Source organism: Anopheles stephensi, chromosome 2 (genome assembly GCF_013141755.1).
Source record: "Anopheles stephensi strain Indian chromosome 2, UCI_ANSTEP_V1.0, whole genome shotgun sequence".
In the NCBI taxonomy this organism is placed as follows: domain Eukaryota; kingdom Metazoa; phylum Arthropoda; class Insecta; order Diptera; family Culicidae; genus Anopheles; species Anopheles stephensi.
In genome coordinates, this window is record NC_050202.1 from 21,871,706 (window position 1) to 21,895,115 (window position 23,410).

A 23,410-nucleotide genomic window follows, 5' to 3' on the forward strand; every position below is an offset into this window, starting at 1 on the left:
GCTAATTGATTACCTCCGCCGATCGTACGATGTGGTTCGACACTAATTTCTGACCGCCGTGACGTAGCGGGGCAGTGCTGCAGTTGCAGAACACCGCAGGTTCGCCCCAATTAAGAAAGATCAAGTAATGCTTGATGCGATCTTCCGTGAACTTGATCGCGCTGACCCGCATCATGGTCGGCCCTTTTCGGTGGCTTAGAACGCCATCAATTGGTTCGATTGTCCCACACTCGAGGGGAGTAACGCCTGGGATCGCGCAATGTCTACGTGCCCGGTGGTATGTCCATGATGGCCGCAACCGTGGCTTCCCGAGACATACTGTCGTCGATGTTGGCACAGTCCCACCACCCGTAGGCTAGGCCCGGTGCCAATTGGATGCCTCGTACCGCTACACAAATCGATTGAGATCGTCCGATCGGATGACTTCATGCGAGTGTGCATACACACGAGCCATCCCAGACCGTGGCAGACATCTTGACGCTCACTCTATCTCGTTCTTTCGCTGTACCCGTGGGGAGGGGGGGGGGGGGGGGGGGCTAGTGCCTCGTGGTGCATCGCCAGGCAAACGTAACTACATCACTAACAGGCTTAAATTAAACTCATGATTGCATTAAACAGTACCGTTCGATGTTTGGTTGGGCGAGCAATTGAAATCTTCGCACTCGCCGCCTTCCCAATGCTCTCACTTGATCGAATGGCGGTAGATCGTGCACTTGCCGTACGCTCGCTGGATTTGATGACATCAATTAAATGGACAACTACTTCCCAGCGCCTCCAGCATACCAACCCTCCCCCCCCCCCACCTCCCACTCAAATGGGGAGGAAGAATGGAATTTAAAGAATTTTGATTCGCAACCAATCGCGCCCAATCGTGGCGTGGCAAAACAATTCTGAAGGAGAAATCCATAACGGGCGTACGCGTAACGTGAAAGCGCGCGTCCACTCGGTCGCCCCCATCAAAACAAATCCAGCATGACAGATGGTACACTGAGGAGCGCATGTGTCAAAGCAAACAGATTAAGCGCTTGGGTCAGGCTGCGGTCTCATTCGTTTTCGCTGATTGATTATTAACTGCTATTTGTTTCTCAGTCAACAGCAAACGCAAAAAACACTCATACGTCGCTTCATCTTATTGTTTCCACACACTGCTCCGTTTCGCTTGATTTCCGCTGTATATTTTTAGTATTGGGTTTTGTTTGCCTTTTCCATGTCTGTTATCTTGTTTTTATACCGGCTTTAGTCTTTTTTTCATGTTTGTTTTTGGTTTTCGAATAGTGGATTTTATTTTCCCCTTTCTTTTTATCTTTCTTTGCATTACTGGCTCTCTATTACAACTCTGTTGCTTGTTCTGTTTCGTTCTCTGTTCTACATTTTTCCTCCAGTTTTTTTTTCTTTTGCAAATTTTCAGTCCGTTTTCAATCAGTCACCATTTGTCTCGTTCTATGCAGCAAAACACATTGTTACGATAACGTATATGTGAGCAAAATATATGTTTCTTCATTATGTTTTCGTTTTTTTCTTTTCTTGTGTGTCCTGATGGTACCGTTCGACACGGCTACAGAGGCGCTACACGGCTTTTCTGGAGCTTTTCCTTCTACAACTACAACGCTTTGCTGTTGATTTTCTCTATCTGTTTTTTGTTTCTTGTTTTGCGATATGTCGATACCATTTGCCTCTTTGTTTTGCTTGTTTTAAAATATACGTATGCGGTTTTGTGTTGGTTTGTGTTGTGGAAAGAGTGATGCATTTTTTAGCTTTTATTTCCACTTTTCGCTACACAGTGCGATCGCCTTTTTACTTGTTTCGTTTATCGCTTTTGCTTCACTTTCATGTTTTGATCAGTGCAAATGGATTCATTTTACTGTTTCATTTTTTGCGCTTGGCTATTCGCTCAACCTCTTGCGATGTACAACTTTTTTAATGTGCGGATTTACTTAAACACAAAAGCAACTGGAGTTTTTTCCTTGTTTTTTTTTTTCAAAAGAAATTAGAAAATGAAAACAACTTCTAATTCCACAACCCTGCTAAATGACCGTTTTTCGTGTTTGTTTTTTGTTGTTAAGTTTTTATGTCTGTCTTCTCTTGTTTCACATATTTTTTTTTCTTCTAATTTCCAGATAAGCTTTCTTACGAGCGTTTGTGTTGGTGTGCTTGTTTAATCATCTTTGTATCCTTGCGCCTGACAAAATACAGGGTTTTTCAGTTGATAAGGCAATAGCCTCCATTTTTATGGCAGGCTTTTTAGATGAAATGGCAAACAAAGCTAGTTGACATGGAAACGGCTTCGTCTGACAGGGAAATCAAAGATCTTTTATTGTAATGTCCTCAGATGATATTCTCATAGTAGCCATTGATATTGTACACGTCCTTTCAGCGCTCGGGTCAGTGCGTGCAATTTCAACGGCTTCTATGACAATATCATCTGAGGCATTATTGAAGCCGTTTCCATATCAACTAGCTTTGTTTTCCATTCCATCTAAGAAGGCTGCCATAAAAATGGATACTATTGCCTTACCAACTGAAAAACCCTGTAAGTCCCCCACCATGCCGTTGGTTCAGAATTATCAGTTCCACAAAATGGAGAAAATAAGTACGCCTCCCCCACCCCCCACCCACTCCCACTTTTCCAGTCTCACACTCTCACGCATATACTCGGCCTGTTTGCTAATTCCCACATTTACCTACTTCTGTTGGAAACTGATCTGTACTAGTCTGTCTCTCTGTTGTTCTTCCTATCTCTCACTTGGGTTTTTGTTTTATGTTCTTTTTCTTCGTTTACTTCTTTTTGTTTTCCTTGGTGCGAACAGTTCTACAACAGTTTACAAACAAAACTTTAAGATTTCTCCTTTTTTTTTTACACAAACAGGTTTCACACTAAGATTTACGTTCGATTTGTTAAAGCTCCGAAACAGTTTTTTTTCTTCTATAATTTATATGTTTTTTTCTCTCTCTCTCCTTTACAAACATCCTAAACATGTGTGAGCGTGTATGTTTTTTTTTCTGTTAATTTTACTACGTATTTTCTTTTCTGTGTTTGTTTCTTTTTCTCCCACAGTTTTCTAAAGATTATGAACGATTTAAACTTTGTTCTTCAATGTGTTTGCTTCTTTTGTTTGCTCTTCATGGTTTGGTTTGATTGTGTGTCTGTTAGAACGATGGCGACAACTGTTTCGATGTGTTTTTTTTTCTATCCGTTTTTTACGTCTGTTAGTAGCTGTTGCTTTCTGTTTTCTGTACGTGTTTGAGTGTGTTTTTTTAAATTCTGTTTTTGTTTCATTTTTTTTCTCTTTTTACAAAATAGCCAAAGGCGAGGCACATGTTTTCCGTGTGTGTTTTGTTTTTTTTGCTTGTTTTTCCACATTTTGCTACTGCCGGTTTTTTCTTTCTTCCTCTTTTCCAAACTGTTCTATCTATGATCGTTCGTTCTCGATTGGTTTTAGGGCCGCTAGCCGTACTGTGACGCTTTTAATTTGCTTTAACTAGCGTATGATTCTGATACTAGTTGGCTTATTAACGTGCACGTGGTTTTTGGTTTTTCTTATTTATCGTATCCGAAAATATATATGTGTATGTACTTATCATATGCACTTTTATAGTTTGTGTTTTTTCTTTCTTTTCTTGCTATGTTTTTTTTTTACTATTTTTTATGTTCACAGAGTGTGGTTGTTATGTTGTTGATGAGCGCAAACCCCCTTTTTTGACCAGTTCAAAAACATTGAGACACAGACTAGTACAGTCAAGCATGCAGAAGGGCTTCATCACTTTACGGTAAGGAAGTTTTTAATTATACCAACCTTATTCGGCGTTCAGGCAAACGGGTTTTAAGGGATATTCAACGATTTAGCCTAAACATGTGCACCGTTCACTAAACTCGTTTTTTTCTGCATTTGTTATTAATTTTTATTTTGGGAGGTGGTTTTACTTCTCTCTCTCTCGCGGCATATAAATAACACGCACTAGCATTTCGTATTTTAATGTTGCCAATCAGGGGTCGATTTCGTTTTCGTGTTATATTTGTCACTTAACACAAAAAAATATATGTAATAAATATATGTTTCTTCTCTGCTTGCTTACAATTTATCAGTTACCCCGTTATAACCTATGCTAAATAATAATGTATATAGGGGGGCGTTTTTTTTTTGTTAATTTCTTTTTTTGTTTTACTTTAATTTGTTTCCTTCTGTGTTCGCTCGCTCGCTCATCTGCTCACCTAACGGCCGAAAGTTTTGTTCGTTCATAACGAATTCATAACACATAAATCAGTTCTTTTCTTTGCTCTTGTTTCGTGCTCCAGGTTTACTGGGTGTTTTTTTTTTTCTTCTTTTGCCATAAGTTTTTTTTTCTTGGGGGAGGGGAACAAATGTCCTGCTTTTGCCCGTGCAATGTAACAAACCGCATAAAATAGTAAGGTGGAATAAAATCGATCTTCTAGAGATAGTTTCACCATAGCGTTACACACATACCCATTGCGAATGGTGAGCTACAATTTGCATGTTCTCCAAGCTCTAGTTTTGCCAACACACTCGAAAGACATTTGCAACATCATTTTTTTGCTGTTGCTGCCATCTGTTTATCTCTTTTCGTTTCCTCCTGCAGCCATTTTTTTAAAATCAATCAAAAATAAAATCAATTCAAATATAAAATATTAAAAAAAAATTAAGCAGTAAAAACTGAAAAGAAAGCCTAAAATGTATTAAACACATGTAAAAATAAAGCTAAATTTATAAAAAAGCAAAAACAAATTAAAGCACATATAATAAAATACACAATAAAATAAAACACAAAACACAGTTTGCTAAAATGGGTTCTTTAATGGATGATGATTAAAAAAGGAAAGGAAATGATCCTTTAAAATAATTCCTTTCTGTAAAAGAAAAGAACATAATAAAACGAAACTATATAAATGAAATTACAACAAGAAGTTAAAATCACGCTGCTTTTACGGTTAACAAATCAGGGGAACAAAGCCCTCTTTTGCCCCTTTTTGCCTAATCGGACAGTGGCTTTGGGCCGTAAGCCTGCTGGACATAGGCATTGGCCTAACTAAACTAAACCAAAACCGTCCTCTTGGGAGCGATTTTTGTGTGTGGTTTCACCTCCTTTCCAGCCCATCATCATGATCAAGATGCTTAATGTTAAAAAAATCCTTAAAGACGATTGATTTGTACATTGTTCATTTGGGAGGTTGCTAGGGAAGTTGGTTCACGAATTAAACAAAAAAAAAAAATCGAATATAACGAAACATAGCAAAATCGTTCCAGAGTTGTTTGTTTCTTACTTTAAATTAACAGCAAAACAATGTATATCAATTTCATTCTTTTGCCAATCTATCACCGCGTGGAATGGTTTAGGAGTGTTTGCCTTTCTTTTGCCATTTTGCGCCATTTTTACTACTTTCCTTCCGCCGTTTAGCGATATCTGCTGTTGTTGGTTGGTCCTGGTTTTGCTTTTGATTGCACCTTCTACTAATGGATGCGACTTTTCCGGTTTCATTTTCATTTCGGCTTTTTGTTAAAAAAATGTTTTCTGTAGTGCAAAAATATAAATCCTCACACGCTCATCATTATCATATCGATGCCATGTTTTTGATTTTATATTGTGTTTGTTTTTTCTTTCGGTTGTGTGTTTTTCCTTCTTTTTGCTCGTTTGACTGTTTTGCATTTTCCTTTTTGTTTTTCTCTCTCTCTCTGTGACTTTGTGATTGATTTTTTTTGTGTTGCCTTCTGTTTGCTCTAGTTACGCTTTTCTACTTTCTTTATGTGTGAGTGTGTGCTTATTGTATACTATTTTATTATTGTTATCATTTCTTCGTGTTTCCGGTTTCCGGGTGATTCGGTGACGCTATTATGTAGATAAAGTTTAATAAGAACAAACAAACAAAAAAAAAAAACGTAAAAAAAATGCTCATTTCATAAGTCTATTTTTAAAATATAATAGAACGTAAAACAATATACTAAAATTAACATAGAAATTTGTCGTAATGAGTGTTGAATAATAAAACGAAAAAAAAAAAACAAATTTAAAAAACAATCATCTCAACGTGATTCGCTTAACGTGTACAATAACCGTGCGGCGCCGTGTGTACGGTAAGGTATCTTTTATGGCAGATTAACACATATAGAGAAGGAAAAACAAAACGATGAAGAATTTACGGTGCATCGAACTGCTGGATCGACACAACCATTCGAAGAAGAGCCTCATAATTATGTTTCCACATTATCATATGTAATGTCGTCCTTTCCTAGCCTTGTGTGCACACTGTACTCTGTGTTCGATATTTCTGTATATTAGATGTGATTTTAAGTTTGGTTTTGCTGTGTGTTTGCGTGTGTGTGTGTGTGTGTATATAGGATTTGGTTATTTATTGTTGTAATCGGCAACAAAACGCACACACACACACGACCAACCACCAATCCTTTCCAGCTTTAGCGTACGGAAGGCAATATGATAGTACGAATTGCTCGTGGTGTGTGTGTGTGTTTTTATTGCGCGATTCCGGTTCACTGTAATTTAGTAGTTTTTTCGATAGAAAAAAATGCCTTCCAAAAAATGCTACTTGAGTACGTGAGTTTGCTTGCTTATTGACGTGGGAAGATGCTTCCCTAGGTTAGCCTTTTCATCACTTTCCTGCTTCACCCTCATACGATTGCATGCTTGCACTTGCACTATGAATACTACCAAGGATGCCGTGCATTTGTGTGACTGTTCCCTTTCCTACCTTTATACCTGATGTCCTTGCGTTGAATGAACCGTATCTGCCGGCTCTTGCTTCGTTCAAAAAATGCCCATACAAAATTGTTTTGTATACTATTCACATTCACATTCCTTTCAGTCTGCTGCTCCTCTACCGGTCCGTGCCCGGCTCGATTCATCGAGACGACGAATCTACCGGCAAACCTACAATCATGCTCGTTTCTTTGACCGCGGTGCGCGTTATCTACGCGGAACGAAACAAACCAATCGGTGTTTTGGGGTTTAAAAAAAAAAACGGAGCAAAACAAGACGCAATAATATTAAAATCTAACCGTTACATTCTAAGGAGGTTGTTCGCTTGTTTAAAATGGAAAAATGAAAATGGCCACAGGAGAACGGAAAACAGAAAAAGAAACACGCATAGCGCAAACGTTTTACTCCGTAGCGGTGGAAGCCGCGGTGGCCGCTGCTTCGCCCGCCTGCCGCCCATCGTCATCATCGTCGTCCGCTTCCGGCGTTGTTTTAAGCGTCGGCAGCGGTTGCAGTGGCTGGAATGCGGACCCAAGCGATGGCTTCAGCTGGAATGCGGTGGTGCACGGTTTGAAGCAGGCCGTGTTTGTACTGGTATCGGCTTCAGTGAGTTTTAAATTAACCTGCAGCGAAAGTGGGAAATTGTTATTGAGCAAAAAAAAAAAATCCGTTCACTCCCGTGGGGAAGGATGCTTGCACCACCGTACCTTTTCACAACCATCCGGTGGTTCGCGGGCCAAGAATTTGTTGATCCTAGGCGATGCGCTCGTCGTGACGGCACCCTCATCCGGCGATGTGCTCTGGCTACCGTCGTCCGACGACAGTGTATCGCCGAGCGGTGTTTGCGTGTTGACCGAGCGCGTATCGCCCGGACCGCCGACCAGCGAAACGGCACCGGCCCCATGGAACAGATCGGCCAGCGGTGCACGATGGCCTTCCGGTGTGCCGCGTGAGTACTACGAGACAGGCAGAAAAAGAGTTGCAATATTACATTGTTTTGCTATACTTTTTTAGATTTAATGTTAAACACACCATCTCGAGCTCGGCCCGACAGCTGTGCTGCTGGCCCGGATAGAGCACCAGCTTCTCAATCTCCTGATTGAGTCCTTCGACAGAGTTACGCATCGGCCGTATGTGTACGGGCGGACAGGTACGTGTTGGTATCGACACTGGGCTTGCTTTTGCTGTTGGGGAAGATAAAACCAAGCAAACGCATAAGCTCCTTTGCGCTTGGAGTACTTTTCGCAAACTAATATCCCTCACCATGATTAGGACTAAGCGTCTGGGAGCTAACGGAATGTTCACCGCGATGCGTACGCTGCAGTCTTTGTCGTATCACTTTCTCCATCTTCAGATCAGTCGGGGTCGTCGCATCGGTACGCGTAATGACCGGCGAGGACGAGGTGGACGACGGGGATGGACCTCCCACTTCGGATGCCTGTGCTGCGGACAGCGTCGTGATGCCCGCGATGTTGGTACCTGCGGTACCACGCGTTCGCTCCAGAAACGATTCGTCCGTCTGGGTTGCTTTGTCCAGCTGCAGCAGGGTTGGCGTCACGAGGCTCCAGGCTGGGGCTGGGCGCAGATAAAGTGCATCGAGCGATGCCGTGCGCCGTATGCATCCATCGTTGAGAATTTTGCCTAAAATCGAGAAGAAAAGAGCAAAGAAAACATTTTATTAGTTTCTAGTAGAAGAATTCGATGTATGAAATATTTAGTGATAAGGTACGCAATAAGAAAATCTCCGTCACGCATAAGACACCCTCATAGAAAATAATCCTTCTGCATGATTATCGAGCACTATGGGTAGGCATAGGACAAGGACGTGATAGAATATTTTTTTCGATTTTTTAAGCGTTTTTTATTGATTACTGACAAGAAATAAAAAGTATTTTTAGATTTGGATACCACGAGCGTGTCACTTTCAAGCAATTTCTTTTAGTATTTTTAGGTTTGTTATTCGGCGATCTCGGCCATTAAAAAATGCATTGCGGCAAAGAATTTATATCAAATGAACTAATAATGTCTCTCTCTTTCTCTCTTTCTTCTTGTCCACTCGACATCTTAGGTTATGCCTGCCATTTCTGGCTTACTAGATAGTCAGTCCTCATTACGGAGGAACGGTCCAGATGAGATTGGAACCCCAGCCCTGCCGTATTAAAATCGGTGCCTTTATCACCTCTACCACCGGCCAGCACAAATTTATTAACAATCTTCTTCCTATTCCTTGGCACTACAACTTTGAAATCTTGGACTGCCTTTTCTGGCATTCTGCAACTTAATTTTACCCGTAGTAAAGTAGTCAGACCTACGTACGGGGAAGCGGTCCGGATGGGATTTGAGCCCAGACCCTGTCGTGTGACGACCGGCGCCGCTGTCGCCTCGGCCACCGGACCGCCCATTCTAAGGATTCAAAATAAATGATAAAAGTAGCCGAAAATATAGCAATCCACCCTCCTTTCAAACCATCCAACTCTTTAAATGGAAAAGAAACAAAATTCCTCTTTTAAAACACCTTGTATATTACAAGCTTGCTTATCCTAAAGCATTTCCAACCTTCAGTATTAGTATTGTATGTGTGTTGTAATTGTAATTTGTTTTCTTAACATAGTACAAGGGTTTGGCAGAGATATTTCTTCATAAAGGAATAAAAAACATGCAATTTGTATATCCTTATCGACAATAAAAAGGGTTAGATGTTTAAATTACTTCATGAAGTACTAGGCGCCTCCAGTCTTAAATGCCTTACAGCGAAAACTGATAAACATTTTTTAAAGGCTGTATGAAAATCCAGCCAGTTAAAACTACAGTTAAAAACTACCAACAGCTAAACAGTTAAAAAACTACCAACTAGAGCAATACAGCAGGGCCGTAAAAAAATTAATTTTTGACAGATTTTGACGTCTCTTGAAAATCGCTCTGAAATTGCACTGGTTTGAGCTGTTGAAAATCAACCATTTATCTTGTACCTATTTTCGGCAGCCTTTAAAGTGAAATAATAATCATTTATTGGATTTTTAAATTATCAATGAGCTTTGAATAAATTTTAAACTTATTTTGCTGTTCAGAAAAATCGAAACCCCTATTTCGCTCTAGTTTGCTAAATCTCAGAACTGCCGAACTATCGGCACAAAGCCAATCTTACGAAATGTTTTGAGCTCGGCACAAATATTTCGATATTTCGGTAAATATCGGTCTAAATGCTTCACCACTTCGTAAATAAAGAATAAACAATTATGTATTCCTTTAAAAGTAGTTGAAAGATCATTTCTTTTGAGATTTTTCCCATAATTTTGCTATTTTTGCCGACCTGCCAAAAATAGGTACACTGCCGAAAACTGGAGCAGTTACGCTAGTTTAAGTTAATAATATTCTGTACTGAAGTGCTTTAACTAAAATTAATGTCAAGATGTATAGGCTTCCCGACAATCTAGATTAGCTTGTTTCCATTTATGACCACCCCCTGTCCCAGAGTGACTAGGATAATCATTCTAAAAATAAGCTCAAACAACGCACACAACCCACTGCGGGATGGTGTATTGAAGCAACCCTTCTTCGATAGAATGATTTATACAGGCCCGCGTCTTTTGCAACACACTCTGCCCATGCACACGATGCTGGTGTACACCGGCATTGCATTATGCCGTCGTCGTCGTCGTCGTGGGTTTCCATGATTTCAAGGATAACTGTGCTAATGGTATGCATGCGTACACGCGCACCGGTGTTTTTGTGGTTGGGGGGAATTATGTCGGTGTAGTGGTGTTTGTGTTGCGCACTCGTTACTACTGCACTTTCCGCGCCACCGTGTGTAATGTCCTGCCCACAAGCGCGCGCACACATACACATACAAGCGTGAGCACCGGTGTTGCGCATGAAAATGGCAGGAAATGGAAAACCCAAATCGATTAGCAGCAGCAGCAGCAAGTAGCCCGATGGTGTGGCGGTTGTAAGCGAACTCGCAATTAACAATCCCGCTGGACAGAGCGCTTTGAGGTCGTTTAGGGGTTTTCCAGGCAGCTTAAAAAAAATGAGTAAAACATAGCTGGCTATACAAGGAAAATCAGAATAGTGTTCCAAGCTCTTCAAGACCATACTCATACACTGACATGCATAGCGTACTCCACAGGACACGGCGAGACAGCACCATGCATCTGGTACGGTTGGAGAGCAGCAAGAAAAGGACCACCGCTTGGTGCGCCCGACTGCCAGCAGGTTTGCACAACGGAGAGGACACACCGTAGCGCTACGGGTACGCGCGTGCATTCAGTTTTGAAGATCAAGGACACTATTTGTGCGTTGATTGAATGAGTATCCTTGTGTGCAAGCGGCGCTCTTTGTTTCGTTCGCATCCTGTTCGCTCTTGCTCTCGCTCTCTGTTCCGAGTATGAAAATGGAATTTCCCGTGCCGGGAGGAGTGTGCGTGTGTGTGTTGGTGAGTGCTTTGTGTTTTGTGCAATCAACACAACAGCCGCTAATGAAGGAATTTCTTCTGGCGCTGCCGCCGGAGGGGCATTTACCGGGTTTTGTTTTTCTCCCGAACCGGGGGACAGACACAATTGGTAAATGTTAGCACTGTGTTTCTCTGTTCATTAGCGAAGATCTGCTTCAATTCCAGTGAGTGAGCTAAAATTACATTCAAACAAAGAGACCGTTATCATTGGTTCACTGTTTGCGCGGATCTGTATTATGGTTAAGTGCCCTTTTTGCACACGAGTTCTCAATGGAATTTTCCAACTTTTTCCTTATTTTTCCAGCTCGATCAGCTTCCGATTTGCTGCTACCCCAGCGGTTCGGTTGGTTGATTCTATTTCTAGCCGGTCCGGGAGGCCTCGCTAACATATAAACGCCTACACGCCGGGTGTTTGCCGTGGCTTGGGAGCGAAAATGTAGCAAGATATCCTTCTCTCCAACGGGGACAACGGGGGTATTTCGTACACAATTTCCTGTGTTTGTGTGTACACAACCACAGCGAGCAGCATTTTTTTGGGGGGCCGGCCGGGGAACAATATCAATAGCAGGGAGCCACGCCATACACCGGAGATAAAGCGTACGGTGGGTGTGTGCGTCTGTGTGTTTTGCGAGAGAGAGATAGAGCAACGGTTTCGGTCCGAGATTCCGGGACCGTAAACGTACAGCATTTTCATTGATAAATAGCGTGATGCCTCGGTGTGGTGGGAGTCCTTGGGCACGCTAGAGCGGGACAGCGGACCTTGCGTAGTGTAGTGTGGTGCGTAGCATCACTAACCTGTGTGTGCGTGTGTTGTGCTGTCTTTCGCTCTTGTGACGAATCGGTGGACTTGAATTTGATATTTTATGTTCAATTTTCCGGAATGGACAAACAGCGTCGAAAATAACTGCTCCGGGAGTGAGATTTTTTGGTTTAACAATACTGCTCTGCTTTCCTTCTCTGGAATACCTGGTATCGGTGTAGGTGAATGTTGATTGATGGATTACACCAGTTTTCAATAATGTTTACGGCTAATGTATTGCTTACGTGACATTTACTGCGAAGTCAACGAACGGGCATATTGTCGTTGTTAATGGTAGAACGTTTAGCACTAGGCTCGGTGATACATCGAATGAACCTTCTTGGAAAACCGGTAAATTTTCTTTTTTATCTGCCATGAGGCGTTTTTTATCATGTTTGGCCATTGACTAAATTGGCAATAAATTATTTTACGAAGACCCCAAAAAGCTTATCTCAAAAACAAATTTCAAATCACCGAAGAATCCTTAGTATAGTTATGTTTTTCAAGCGAAGACAGAGACAGGTACTAGGCGCCTCCACCGATGAAAATTGTTTTGTATCTTAATCTATTTAGGGAAAGAAAATTATACAATCCCAGTTGCCGAGAGAATGCTAAAGGTTAATGAATTTAAATATCATTTCAATGGTTACAGCTTATTCATACGGTCCACAAAATTGATGCTTATTAGAAATCGTTGGTGGTTGTCTAGTAGACATCAGAGATGTCCTTGCATGCACATTGTCCACTGCGGCTTACCGTGTTATCCACAACGTAAGACTATCTTGATAGCTGTCTTTTCTATTATGTTTTGATCAATTTATTAACCCAACTTCTTAAGACTACTTAAAAAATTCGTCTATGAGCAAGTGAAGCAAGTTGCAATGCATACATTTAGGCGCAAAAGAAGAATGGCTCTCCTTGAGGATATGTTCAGTTTTGCGATACGATATCGGAATTAAAGTAAAGCTATCTGTCATGTACATTAAATCAATGCTTTATAAAAAAAATCAGTGTTTTTTTTTCATTAACAAATGTTACCTGCAAGGTTTTATTCGAACTAGGTTTTGCGTTAGGCGGAAGGAAACGAAGCTTACTGGTTTCAAGCTATTGATGAAGCTCGGTTTAGCTATACAACTTTGAGAAGATTAATTTTCAAATAACTGCCAAATTGGCATAAGGATCAGTATCTTATCCCAGCCGTATTGTCTCTCCTTACGTTGGACTGACTATATTGTTATGAGTAAAATTAAATCAATCAAAGCTAGAGACTATGCAATCTCTAGTTTTTAAGACAATTTAAGGCATTTAAGCAAGTTTAGGAAATAATAATATCCTTAAAGTATTACGATTTGTTGAACTTAACACATTAAATTAACTGAAGAGTTTTCTGTTTGTTTGATTCAATATATTAATCTATCCGTCTCTAGATTCGGTCCTACTTCATGTCTATCTCTTAAGATAACTTTTGATTTCATTTTGCACATAATCGGCACAATCTACACCCGGCATACAGATTGAGCGTCGATGTTCAACAAATTGTGCGTATTTTTTTGTGCGTACCAGATTGTGCGCAGACGTTACACATTCTTTGCATCTTTTTAAACGGCACCGATAAAAGTTTTTGGAGAGAATTGTACATTACTTTCAACCATAAAGTACTTCATGATTTCCTCAAAAAGGCAACTAAATTGAAAATGTGACAGATTGCATACTTTTAGGCGCATTTTTGAGAGATATTCGAGCAGTGATTTAGGGCTATAGAAAGGGAGTTTTTAAGGAATAAAGATGTAATAACTACTAGATACACGAAAAAATGGTTGTTTCTTCATGCAACATGAAATGAAGATGGGTAATAACATCTCTAGCATCACAGGTACCGGTCGGCAATGCCGGTAACACGACCAAGCAACGTCGTAGTGCAGTGGGTCAGGGAAAAGCGGGGAAAAATTACGCCGTGTAGTAGTAGTAGAGTACAAACCCGGTGGCGTAGGTGAGATACGTGTTGGAGTTGCAAATGCTACTGCTACTACGATGTCGATTGATGCGAATGATGGGAAATGCACTTGTGTGTCCCATAGCGGCACACACATGCAGCCAGCACCACTACCATGACATAAAGAGAACGAGAGAGAGAGAGAGAGAGAGAGAGAGCCCACTGGCAGGCGAGAGCGAAAGGAAAAAAGGGAATGTTTTTCCCCGAGACCGATTTTCGCAAAAGGATAGTGCTTTGTTTGCGATGTGGGGACGGACTCCACACACAAAGGAGGGCTGGCTACGTTCGACAAAGGAACCGTGGAGTTGGTTGGATAAAACGTATATACATGTATGAGATGTATGAAGGCAATAACAACGAAAAAAAGGCACATATAAGGATAGGGACGATAAATAGCATCCATCATACACACTCCTGGAGCGTGAATTTTCCGGTCCCTTTCCTTCCTGCCTGCCAACTGTAAGCCGATAGGACAAATTCATTCATTTCCGCCACCGGCGGGGCATTCATTTACCTTTGCACGTAAGTGCGCCCGGGCTCCGATTGCCACAGATGGCATGTTCCGGTGAGATGTGCCGGACGGGCGGGGACAACGTTGCCGACAGCGATTTTCCTGCCCCGGTGGCGTACGATGTGGTGCCGCAACCGGCACTGGCCGCACCACCGCCAATGCTGCTGGGACTGCCGGTTTGTTGGCCGGTAGCGCTCGTACCGGAACTTCCGCCCGAACAGTGAATGGATCCGGTTCCTCGCAGCAGCAGCGAACTGACGGGCACGAATGCCTTCATCGGTTCGTTGTGTTTTCGCACACGGCTGGACATGATGGTGGTGCTGCTGTCGATCCGGACGAGACGGGTCGTCTAGGATGGTGGGTTGGATGCAGCACTCTGCTTCCCTCGCTACGTTTTCCACTCCTAGCGGCCACTGCAAACGATCACCATGGGCCGTCTAAGTTGCTGCACCCGGGTACCACGGTACCATGCACGGTGCATCCGGAACCGGGTGCAGTGGCAGGGCGCACTTTGGGTAAACCTGGGGCGCTGAGTTTTGGGGGGACAAAGAAAGCTTCAAGGCAGCCCTTGCCGCTTAAACACTGCTTAAAAGACAAAATCAATGTGCAGCAATGCACCGGAGAGGGTCGTCATGTACACACGCACACAACACACACACACGCGCGTACGGACACCACGGAACGTAAAACACACACGCGTGCACAACTGCAGAATCTCGAGTTTCACACCAATTCGAACTCTTGGTGACGATTTTAGCGATGAATTTTGGTGCCAATCGAATCACATTTCAGCTTACCGCGGGCAACTGCGACTGTGTGGCCTTGCACACGAACGATTCCAACGCGAAAAGAGCCCTCGAAACTCGGCACAACTTCTTCACGCGACCATTTCAATCTCTCTTCTCGAAGTGTGTAGATTATATGGGCATGATAAAGTGTTTGTACCAGCCGCCCGTGCCGTTCCACACAAATAGGAGTTGTGTGGCTGTGTGCGACCAAAGTCTGTGTTGTTTTGACTATTTATTTTCATTGGCTGTCAGCAGGGCTACAGGAAAGGGTTGAGTACTGCAGAGCCTTCCGGTGGTACCCAATTAACAAAATAACCGAAGACATCAAATTTAGTACTGTGGATTACTTTTAGCACAAAACTATTAATTCCTTCAAAAACATGCTCACACACTAGAATAACATGACTTGACAGGAGCTCTTTGGTAAAAAACAAGCAAATTTAATATAACGCAATAAATATATCTGTTGACTGATTGAGGATGATGAGACACAAATCAGAAGCTGTACTAAAACTGTAATTTATATATTGATGTTTTTGAGCATGGTGAATGAGAAATGTATACAATTGGGATCAAACTATGCAAAGTTACGATGTTCTGATAATTTTTGTTCGATTCACAACAGATTCGAATTGTTTGGATCTGCACGAGATTGTTAGTTGGGGAATGTGTTTTTCCTTTCTGTTTCGTGAGTGCCCGCTCAGCTGTCATCCAGAATGTCAACAACAAACGCTCACCGTAAATAAAAGAAGAAAGGCACGCGTGGAATCTACATTTTACTAAAAATAAACTGTTTTTAAGTGGGTTTAGAGTTCTAAAAACATCGGCGTTTACTCAAGTTTTGTTGCAACAAACTCGTAAAGGTGTTTTAATTCCATTTCAGATAGTGTGTTGCGAATCAAATCTTGGTTTGTAGCAGTCTCGCCGGGTCCGCATGAGTGACACAGGTTGGTGGACACAAAGAAGCGAAAAAAAGTGAAGTGATGACTGTAATTAAGAAAATTCTATTCAATCAGCAGCTAATGACACCATGTCTGCACCAGATGTGATAAAGTCTACTGCCGAACCAGTGGAACCAACCAAACCACCCGATATCGATCCGGAAACGACGGCATCGGCTGCGAATGCCGTGGAACAGTGGCGAAACTATCAGCAGGCGTACACTGCCTACCAGCAGCAGTGTGCCGCTTACCAACACTACGTACAGCAGACACAGTACGCGCAAACGGTTGAGCAGCAGCAGATGATTTACAGCCAGTATCTGGAGCAACATCGTCACTATCAGTACCAGCTGCAGCAGTACGAGCAGTACAAGCTGGGCAATGGGTTGGTGCCATACGCGGGATCTGTCAACTGGCAGCCAGTTGATCCGATGCAGTCGTTCCCGATGGATCCAACAGCCATGATGCAGCCCGATTTTCATCAACCATTAAAACCCCTGATGGGTGGTCCGCCAGCAATGAGACCCGCCAGTGGGAATAACCCAGGCCGGGGCAAGGGTGCGCCGGACATGAAAAATCGTCGTGATGGGAAAATGAAGTCGAAACCTCCAGCGCACGAGAAGAAGAACGAGCTACACACGAGAACCATTATATACTGTATGGTAACATGTAGCTGACTTCCTCCTTTCTCATTCTAACCGCTCCATTACCGATTGCAGTGAATCCCGACGACGAAAAGCTACTGCCCCAGGAGCTGAAACTACTGTTCGGCGACTTTCACTGCAATCTCTGCCGCACGCGGATGAACTCACACATCTCGGCCAACATCCACTACCAGTCGAAGTCGCACGAGAAAAAGATTAACCAATGGCTGAAGGAGTACTGTGAGGATACGGGTACACCGATGCCGGTACGTCAGCGACCGCCGCTAGAGCTGGCCGCCGATACGGCAGCGATCGGCAAGTCGGTGTTTCACTGTGAGGCGTGCGATCTGGTGCTTACCTCGGTGCAGCATGCCAATCAGCACTACACCGGCAAACGGCACTGGATGGTGGTGAATGGGAAGAAGCTACCGTCCGGCAATGGGCATTTCAATGCCGATGGCAAATGGATTCGAACGTAAGTATCTTAAAGAGGATCTGTGAGACTTTGAAGGAGAGAGAGAGAGGGAGATTCTAGCGGGTGTTGTCTCAATGTCGTTTGTCGTTACAGTCTGTTCTGGTGCGATTATGATTTTGATGATAAGTTTTATTTAATGTTCTTGAATCCTTCATGGGTCTATCGGACGCTGACTAATGTATAATATTGATATCCTTTGCTGTCATTAACCTTAAACATAATTATTTCTAAATATTTCGCTTGATATCCTTTTTCATCAATTTATATGGAGACTTTGCCGCTGCTACGTCATGCGGATTGCCTACCTTTAGGCAAATCTATCTTCAAGCTATAAGAACATGCTATCATCAAACAGCCAGAACAGCCTGTACGGCAATCCTACCGAACAGCGGTTCAATTTCCATTTAATTAACCCTCGCAAACGATCGTACCCGAAGGAAAGCGAATGGAAATCGTATCCCCTTGTTCACACAAGTCAAATAAGGAAAATCACGGTCTGGAATTTTGCGTCGATCATCAGCAACGGCAGCTCTGTCTTATTTTCCCTTCCCACACAATCGTACCGTTACCTTCCATGCTGGTCCGAGTGGGCACCATTGTGGGACAGGTAGGCAGGTAAACAAACAAAAAAACAAAACCCGGAAGCACAAAAACGTACGAGCAACGGGGGGAAGCGAAAAGGAAACGGGGATGTGCAGTGCAGTAGTTCCGTTTTCCGATTTTCCCCTACATTTCGGATCCTATTCGATGCCGCCCCTTACGGTACGATGGAATAGGATCAGCGAGCGAAAGCGATCGGAAAACGAAAGTGATTGCGCGGGCGAGTCGCACCAACGACGGGTCGCAACAATGACTGGTTTTGATGGCCGTCGATACAAGGTGGTGCACCACAGCTAACAATTCCAGTCCACAGCCGGCCAGTCAAGCGCAACCAGGAACTGAACGTTCGTCTTCTTCCCTGCCGTGATGTGTCTCTATTTCAGCACTCCCCGGGCATCGTTGCGGTGCGGTGTGCTTTCGACGAACCCCGTGACTGCGGCGCTGGTGTCCTGTGTCTCGTAACTAAGAAGCACGGGAAGGTAGATATTGGAAAGCTAGAACGGTAGTATAGGTTCGAGAAGGGTTTTCATTGCGAGTGGATGTAGCTGAATCTTTCTCCTTCAAGAAGGAAAACTAGGCGAATGAAAAAGCATCATCTGGTACATGCGATCTATTTTTGGCTTTAACACATTTATAACTCGCGCCTCAAAGCTATTAGTTTCTAAACCAATGTCCCGCATTATGGCGTTCACTGTTTTCTATTTTATAGCACAAATATAGTAACCGACGTGGTGGCGCCATCTGCCGCAATGCCATCGACCGCAGCGCCATCTACCGCCGGCAAGCCGGTGGTGATAAAGAAGCGACTTCTTCAACCTCTGCCGCACGAAGAGCAGGCACTGAATGAAGCGAAGCGGACTCGCTTAGAACCGCCACCGGAACCACCTCAGCAGCTGATTGCGCAGGTTCTGGCCGCTGAGTCACTTTCGCAGGCAAACGGTTCGATGCCGCAACTCTCATCGCCCGTCGTCACTCCCGTGGCTTCAAACCTTCAAAACTCCACTTTGCCGAAACCACAGCTCATCATAACGATCAATGTGGACAGCGATGAGGAGGTTAAGGAAGTCGGGACGAAACCATCCGACCCACCGGTAATGCCCACAGGCACCATCCAACCGACGACCGTATCTGGTGCACCGGTTAAATCTGGTGAAACCACGCTCGAGCAGGAGATCCGCAAAAAGGAAGGACTCGACTGTGTGGACGAAACCGGCACCTTCTGCCTGATCTGTGAAACATCGGTCACGTCCCGGTCGGAGATGGTGACCCACCTGAAGGGTTCCAAACACGTGAAGAAGGCACGCTCGATGGGTGTAATCGTGCGGACGACACCGTTCAATGCGTCCGATACGATTCTGCGCAGCCTGTCGGCGCCGGCCCGTCAAACCGACTGGTCGCTGTACCGTATGCCGTCGGGGAAATTCTACTGCAAAACTTGCAACCTGATCGTGTCGGACGAGAAGCTGTTCGGTCAACATTGGTACGGGAAGAAGCACAAGTTGAAGTTGCGCCAGGAGCAGCAAGCCCAGGAGGGAGCATCCCGCACGGCGACAACCACAGCAACGGGCGGTACAGTAGCTGCCGTAGCGGGTGCAGCAGCCCCACCACCACCAGCTGCAGCAGCCGCAGCAACTGTATCAACCACCACGGACAATCCATTCGTGCTGGACGTTGATGATGGGACGATACCGATGGTTGGGGTTGGGGAAGCTGCTGGGTTGAGTGAGTTCGCCGTCGACTGTTTCCCGCAAACGGGCCGCAAGCAAAAAATGTTGAACAAGAAAAGGAAATACTTTTTCAAGAAGGCACTGTACGACAAAAAGTACTACCGCACTGTGGTAAAGCAGGATCAGAAGCAGACGGGAAAGGTCGCGAGTATAGTGCAGTGAAGGGTTTGAATCCGTGGAATCACAGGAGATTACAAATATTAATACATTTTGGTTGAAATGAGCACAAAAATTAAACCCATCAAGCTTTTGGACGCGTTATGGTTTGTTGATCTGATGACATTCGTATGCTTCTGATGCAGACTTCAGGTACTCAGAACAAGAAGGCTGATGACTGTATGTAATGTTTTTTGTATTTAGATCTCGAAAGCATATCCGAATGCAGAGTTTGAATGTGGATGTCTGTTCAAAAACCTGTTGATCTTTCTAGTCACTCGAGCCAGTGTTTTGTCATCTTCAAAGTCGCCTTTCGGTTCAAAGTGCCCCGTGATAACTATGTGGCGAGAGGTGAGCTTCAACCGCTCCCACATATTTTGGCTACATCCGCTTTTGGGTATTATCCGTCAGTCTAGGGCCGTGGTTTGCAAATATTCAATATCTTGGACACATCAACGCCTTCTGGACTTTACCCGTCCGGCCTGCCATTTCTGGCCATTGTATGACTAGATTGAACCGTGGAAAAGTTAAAGTCAGTCTTGCGTACGGGAAGGCGATCTGGATGGGATTTGAACCCCCGCCCTGCCGTGTCGTCCGTTACCGCCCGCTTAAGTCGCATCTCAATATTTTTTGGTTGTGTAGCAGGAAAATGGAGTAGCCACTATGTAGTTGAGTTTCCTTTAAACTGTCCCAAGTCCTCGATATTGTGAATGGGGAATCATCAATCTTCGATAGATTTGGTCCTGTTGTCGGTCCGGAGCATAGTCTGCCGGGTCACGCTAAATATTTTTAGGTCGTCTTCATGGTTGAAGCTGCCTTGGTAGGCCCAATTTGAGACGCTGTGTTTGCATTGACGCGTCCGTTAGAAAGACCGGAATTTAAGTATAAAGGTATAATGGCGTTCGCAGAAAATGACCTCTTCCTCAAGAAACTTAGCAGCTCTGTGAAGATCGAGATCTAATCATCGAGCAAAAACTGCTGATGATAAACGTTCCTCGATACCGCTCACGGTTTAGCGCCATTGTCTACCAATCAGTTATACCGGCCGTTCTGGCGGCCGCATCAATGCCATCACTCCATCTCAATTTGGGCCTACCACGCCTCCTCTGTCCGTGTGGGCGGCCTAAAAGGACTTTACGGGCTGGGTCGTCCGGTGTCATTCTCATGACGTGACCCGGACCACCGGAGCCAGGCGAGTCTAATTCGCTGCACGATGGTGAGATTATCGCACAGCTCGTAGAGCTCGTCATTGTAGCGGCTCATCTATTGTCCTTCCACACATACGGGGCCAAAAATCCTTCTGAGCATCTTCCTCTCGAACGCGGCTAAGAGGGCTTCGTCAGTTTTGGACAGAGTCCATGTCTCAGAGGCGTATGTGAGTACTGGGACTATAAATGTTCTGTACAGTCCCAGCTTCGTCCGTCTCGAAGCTAGGTATTTAGAGTGGAGAAGTCTCCTCAGGCTTTGGTATGACCGCTTGGCAAAAACTCTTTACCAATTGTTTAAACATCTCAGTAGACCGGATGTATAAAAACCAGTTCCAATGAATCCATTTAAGCCATTTTCCATCCATGTTGGGAAATTGTGCCGGGTGGAGTGCATTAATTGTGCACTTGCAAGCGTTACATGAATTTATTTACCGAATCCCACAGACCGGCCGAGCAATCAGAACGGTTCCAAGAGGTTCAAAAAGCTATCGCACTCTCTTAAAAGCCTCACTTGCTACACTGGCCCGGTGGAAAATAAATTACAAAAAAAAAAAACGCAGCAAAAAACCCAACGTAATCTACCATGTTGTTTGGAAAAGGGTGAAAGGGCTAACGTGCACTTGCCCGGCCGAATCCATTTGCTTTTAAAGTGCAAACGTAAAATGTAATGTAATACGGGAAGCGGGGCACATAAAAACGTAGGACTTTTGTGAAAAAATGTGTGTTCTTCTGTTTCACTCACACATGGTACGATGGATGGTGGAGAAAGCATTTCTGTCTCGCTCTCTCTCTCTCGCTCTCTACATCACATCTCTTCTATCGTATTTGATTTCATAATTTTTTTGCGATTTTTTACTATTAAAACTGTAATGAAATTGCAGGTGTGTGGGTGTGTTTGTGAGGATAAAAGCTTTAACCGTCAGTTCCATCATCATACTTTCGTGCCTTTTCGTTTGGAGTTTTCTGTTGCCCAATTGCTGTGTCATTTACATCAAGGTGCTTTCGTGACCTCTGCCCCGTGACGAATTTGACATATTTGGTGCACGGTACATTAAACCAGCAAAAAGTAGCTCCGTGTTTTACGACCATGTGTAACGGTGTAACGCCGGGCCAGTTGTGGAGCGGTTAAGGAACGTTTCTTGAAGAGTTTTTTTTTTATTGTTTTATTTAACTTCTTTATTTAACAGTGGATGGTTTCTGTGGTATTGAAGCATACAGGGGTTTTCAGTTGATAAGGCAATAGCATCCATTTTTATGGCAGGTTTCTTAGATGGAATGGCAAACAAAGCTAGTTGATATGGAAACGGCTTCAGATGATAAGGAAATCCGTGCAAGCGCTGAAAGGACGTGTACAATACCAACGGCTACTTTGACAATATCATCTGAGGACATCACAATAAAAGGTATTTGATTTTCCTATCATCTGAAGCCGTTTCAATATCAACTAGCTTTATTTGCCATTCCATCGAAGGAGAGTACAATAAAAATGGATGCTATTGCCTTATCAACTGAAAACCCCTGTAATGCTGTTGGGCTTCGAAGCGGAGTCCCCAAGAATCAGAACTTCTAATGTTAAGGATTTAAGGTTTCAGGAAAAAGTCATCCCATGTCCCACATTTTTTTTGCAGGACTAATAAAGTTAATTCCACAAACTTAGGTGGAGTTAAGACATACCGTAAAGAGTTCCAGTTCTTCCACTGTAACGTTTGATAGTCAATCTAAGCTCACATAAAACGCGCCAAAAGCAAAGCTGTTCCAATTAGTGATGGCGTCATACGACTCTTTTCACGGATCGATCCGGTGTCGAGTGAGTCCCCATAGGAATCGAGTGCGACCAGTTGGTGCAACGAGTCCCGGAGCCATGGATTCTGACGATCCGGTTAGGTTCGGGTTGACCCGTCCATCACTAGTTGCAATGTTATCTCCAACAAGGACAAAAGGCGAAAGAAAGGAGGAATGTTGAATTTATAAATCCAAGAGCTTAAAGCACGTAAAGAGTTTAGAGAGCTACGTTACATCGTTGAGGAAGAGTTTTAAGTCCCTGAACAATAAGCTTATCTCCTCAGAACATCTCTTGGTGCAATTTCAAGATGGCGGTTCACGTTTCTAAGAAGGTGGAGAATTCCGTGCTACCGTTCTTCGGTTGGATGAAGGTGATAAGTATCTCGTATTCGGTTGCATGTCTATGTCTATGCTAAGCACACTGTTCAACCACTGTCTTATAGCCCTTTAGACACTCCATTACTTGCCCCTGGAACAGTGGAACAGTATGGAAAATCCAAAAAAAGCAACCCTAAATTATCTCACCCTGCTCCGTTCCGCTAATGCATCCCGATCGATAGACGGACACCTCAACTCGTCTATCGCTCGTTAGATCATGCCCTTATAAGGTGTT

At 43.6% G+C, this 23,410-nt stretch overlaps 2 protein-coding genes across 5 annotated transcripts; one reads left to right on the top strand and one right to left on the bottom strand.

The window, feature by feature from the left end:
* Nucleotides 1-1,127: 1,127 nt before the first annotated feature.
* LOC118506245 (protein FAM117B-like) lies at nucleotides 1,128-15,490 on the bottom strand. Its single transcript, XM_036043116.1, has 5 exons — nucleotides 14,480-15,490; nucleotides 7,987-8,364; nucleotides 7,756-7,907; nucleotides 7,431-7,679; nucleotides 1,128-7,346 (listed from the first exon to the last, which is right to left on the bottom strand). The coding sequence occupies exons 1-5, from the start codon at nucleotides 14,784-14,786 to the stop codon at nucleotides 7,128-7,130; spliced, it is 1,305 nt and encodes a 434-aa protein (XP_035899009.1). The 5' UTR covers nucleotides 14,787-15,490; the 3' UTR covers nucleotides 1,128-7,127.
* Nucleotides 15,491-15,941: 451 nt separating this feature from the next.
* On the top strand, nucleotides 15,942-19,896 carry LOC118507434. 4 transcript variants are annotated; one of them, XM_036045909.1, is made up of 5 exons: nucleotides 15,942-16,064; nucleotides 16,148-16,211; nucleotides 16,281-16,862; nucleotides 16,925-17,324; nucleotides 18,634-19,896. In XM_036045909.1, exons 2-5 carry the CDS (start codon nucleotides 16,199-16,201, stop codon nucleotides 19,811-19,813), a joined length of 2,175 nt encoding a protein of 724 aa, XP_035901802.1. In that variant the 5' UTR covers nucleotides 15,942-16,064; nucleotides 16,148-16,198; the 3' UTR covers nucleotides 19,814-19,896. The 4 variants fall into 4 exon arrangements, with proteins under 4 accessions (XP_035901802.1, XP_035901805.1, XP_035901803.1 ...); XM_036045912.1 differs by having other exon boundaries at nucleotides 15,953-16,064; nucleotides 16,128-16,211; nucleotides 16,284-16,862; XM_036045910.1 differs by having other exon boundaries at nucleotides 15,953-16,064; nucleotides 16,128-16,211; nucleotides 18,634-19,882.
* Nucleotides 19,897-23,410: the final 3,514 nt, after the last annotated feature.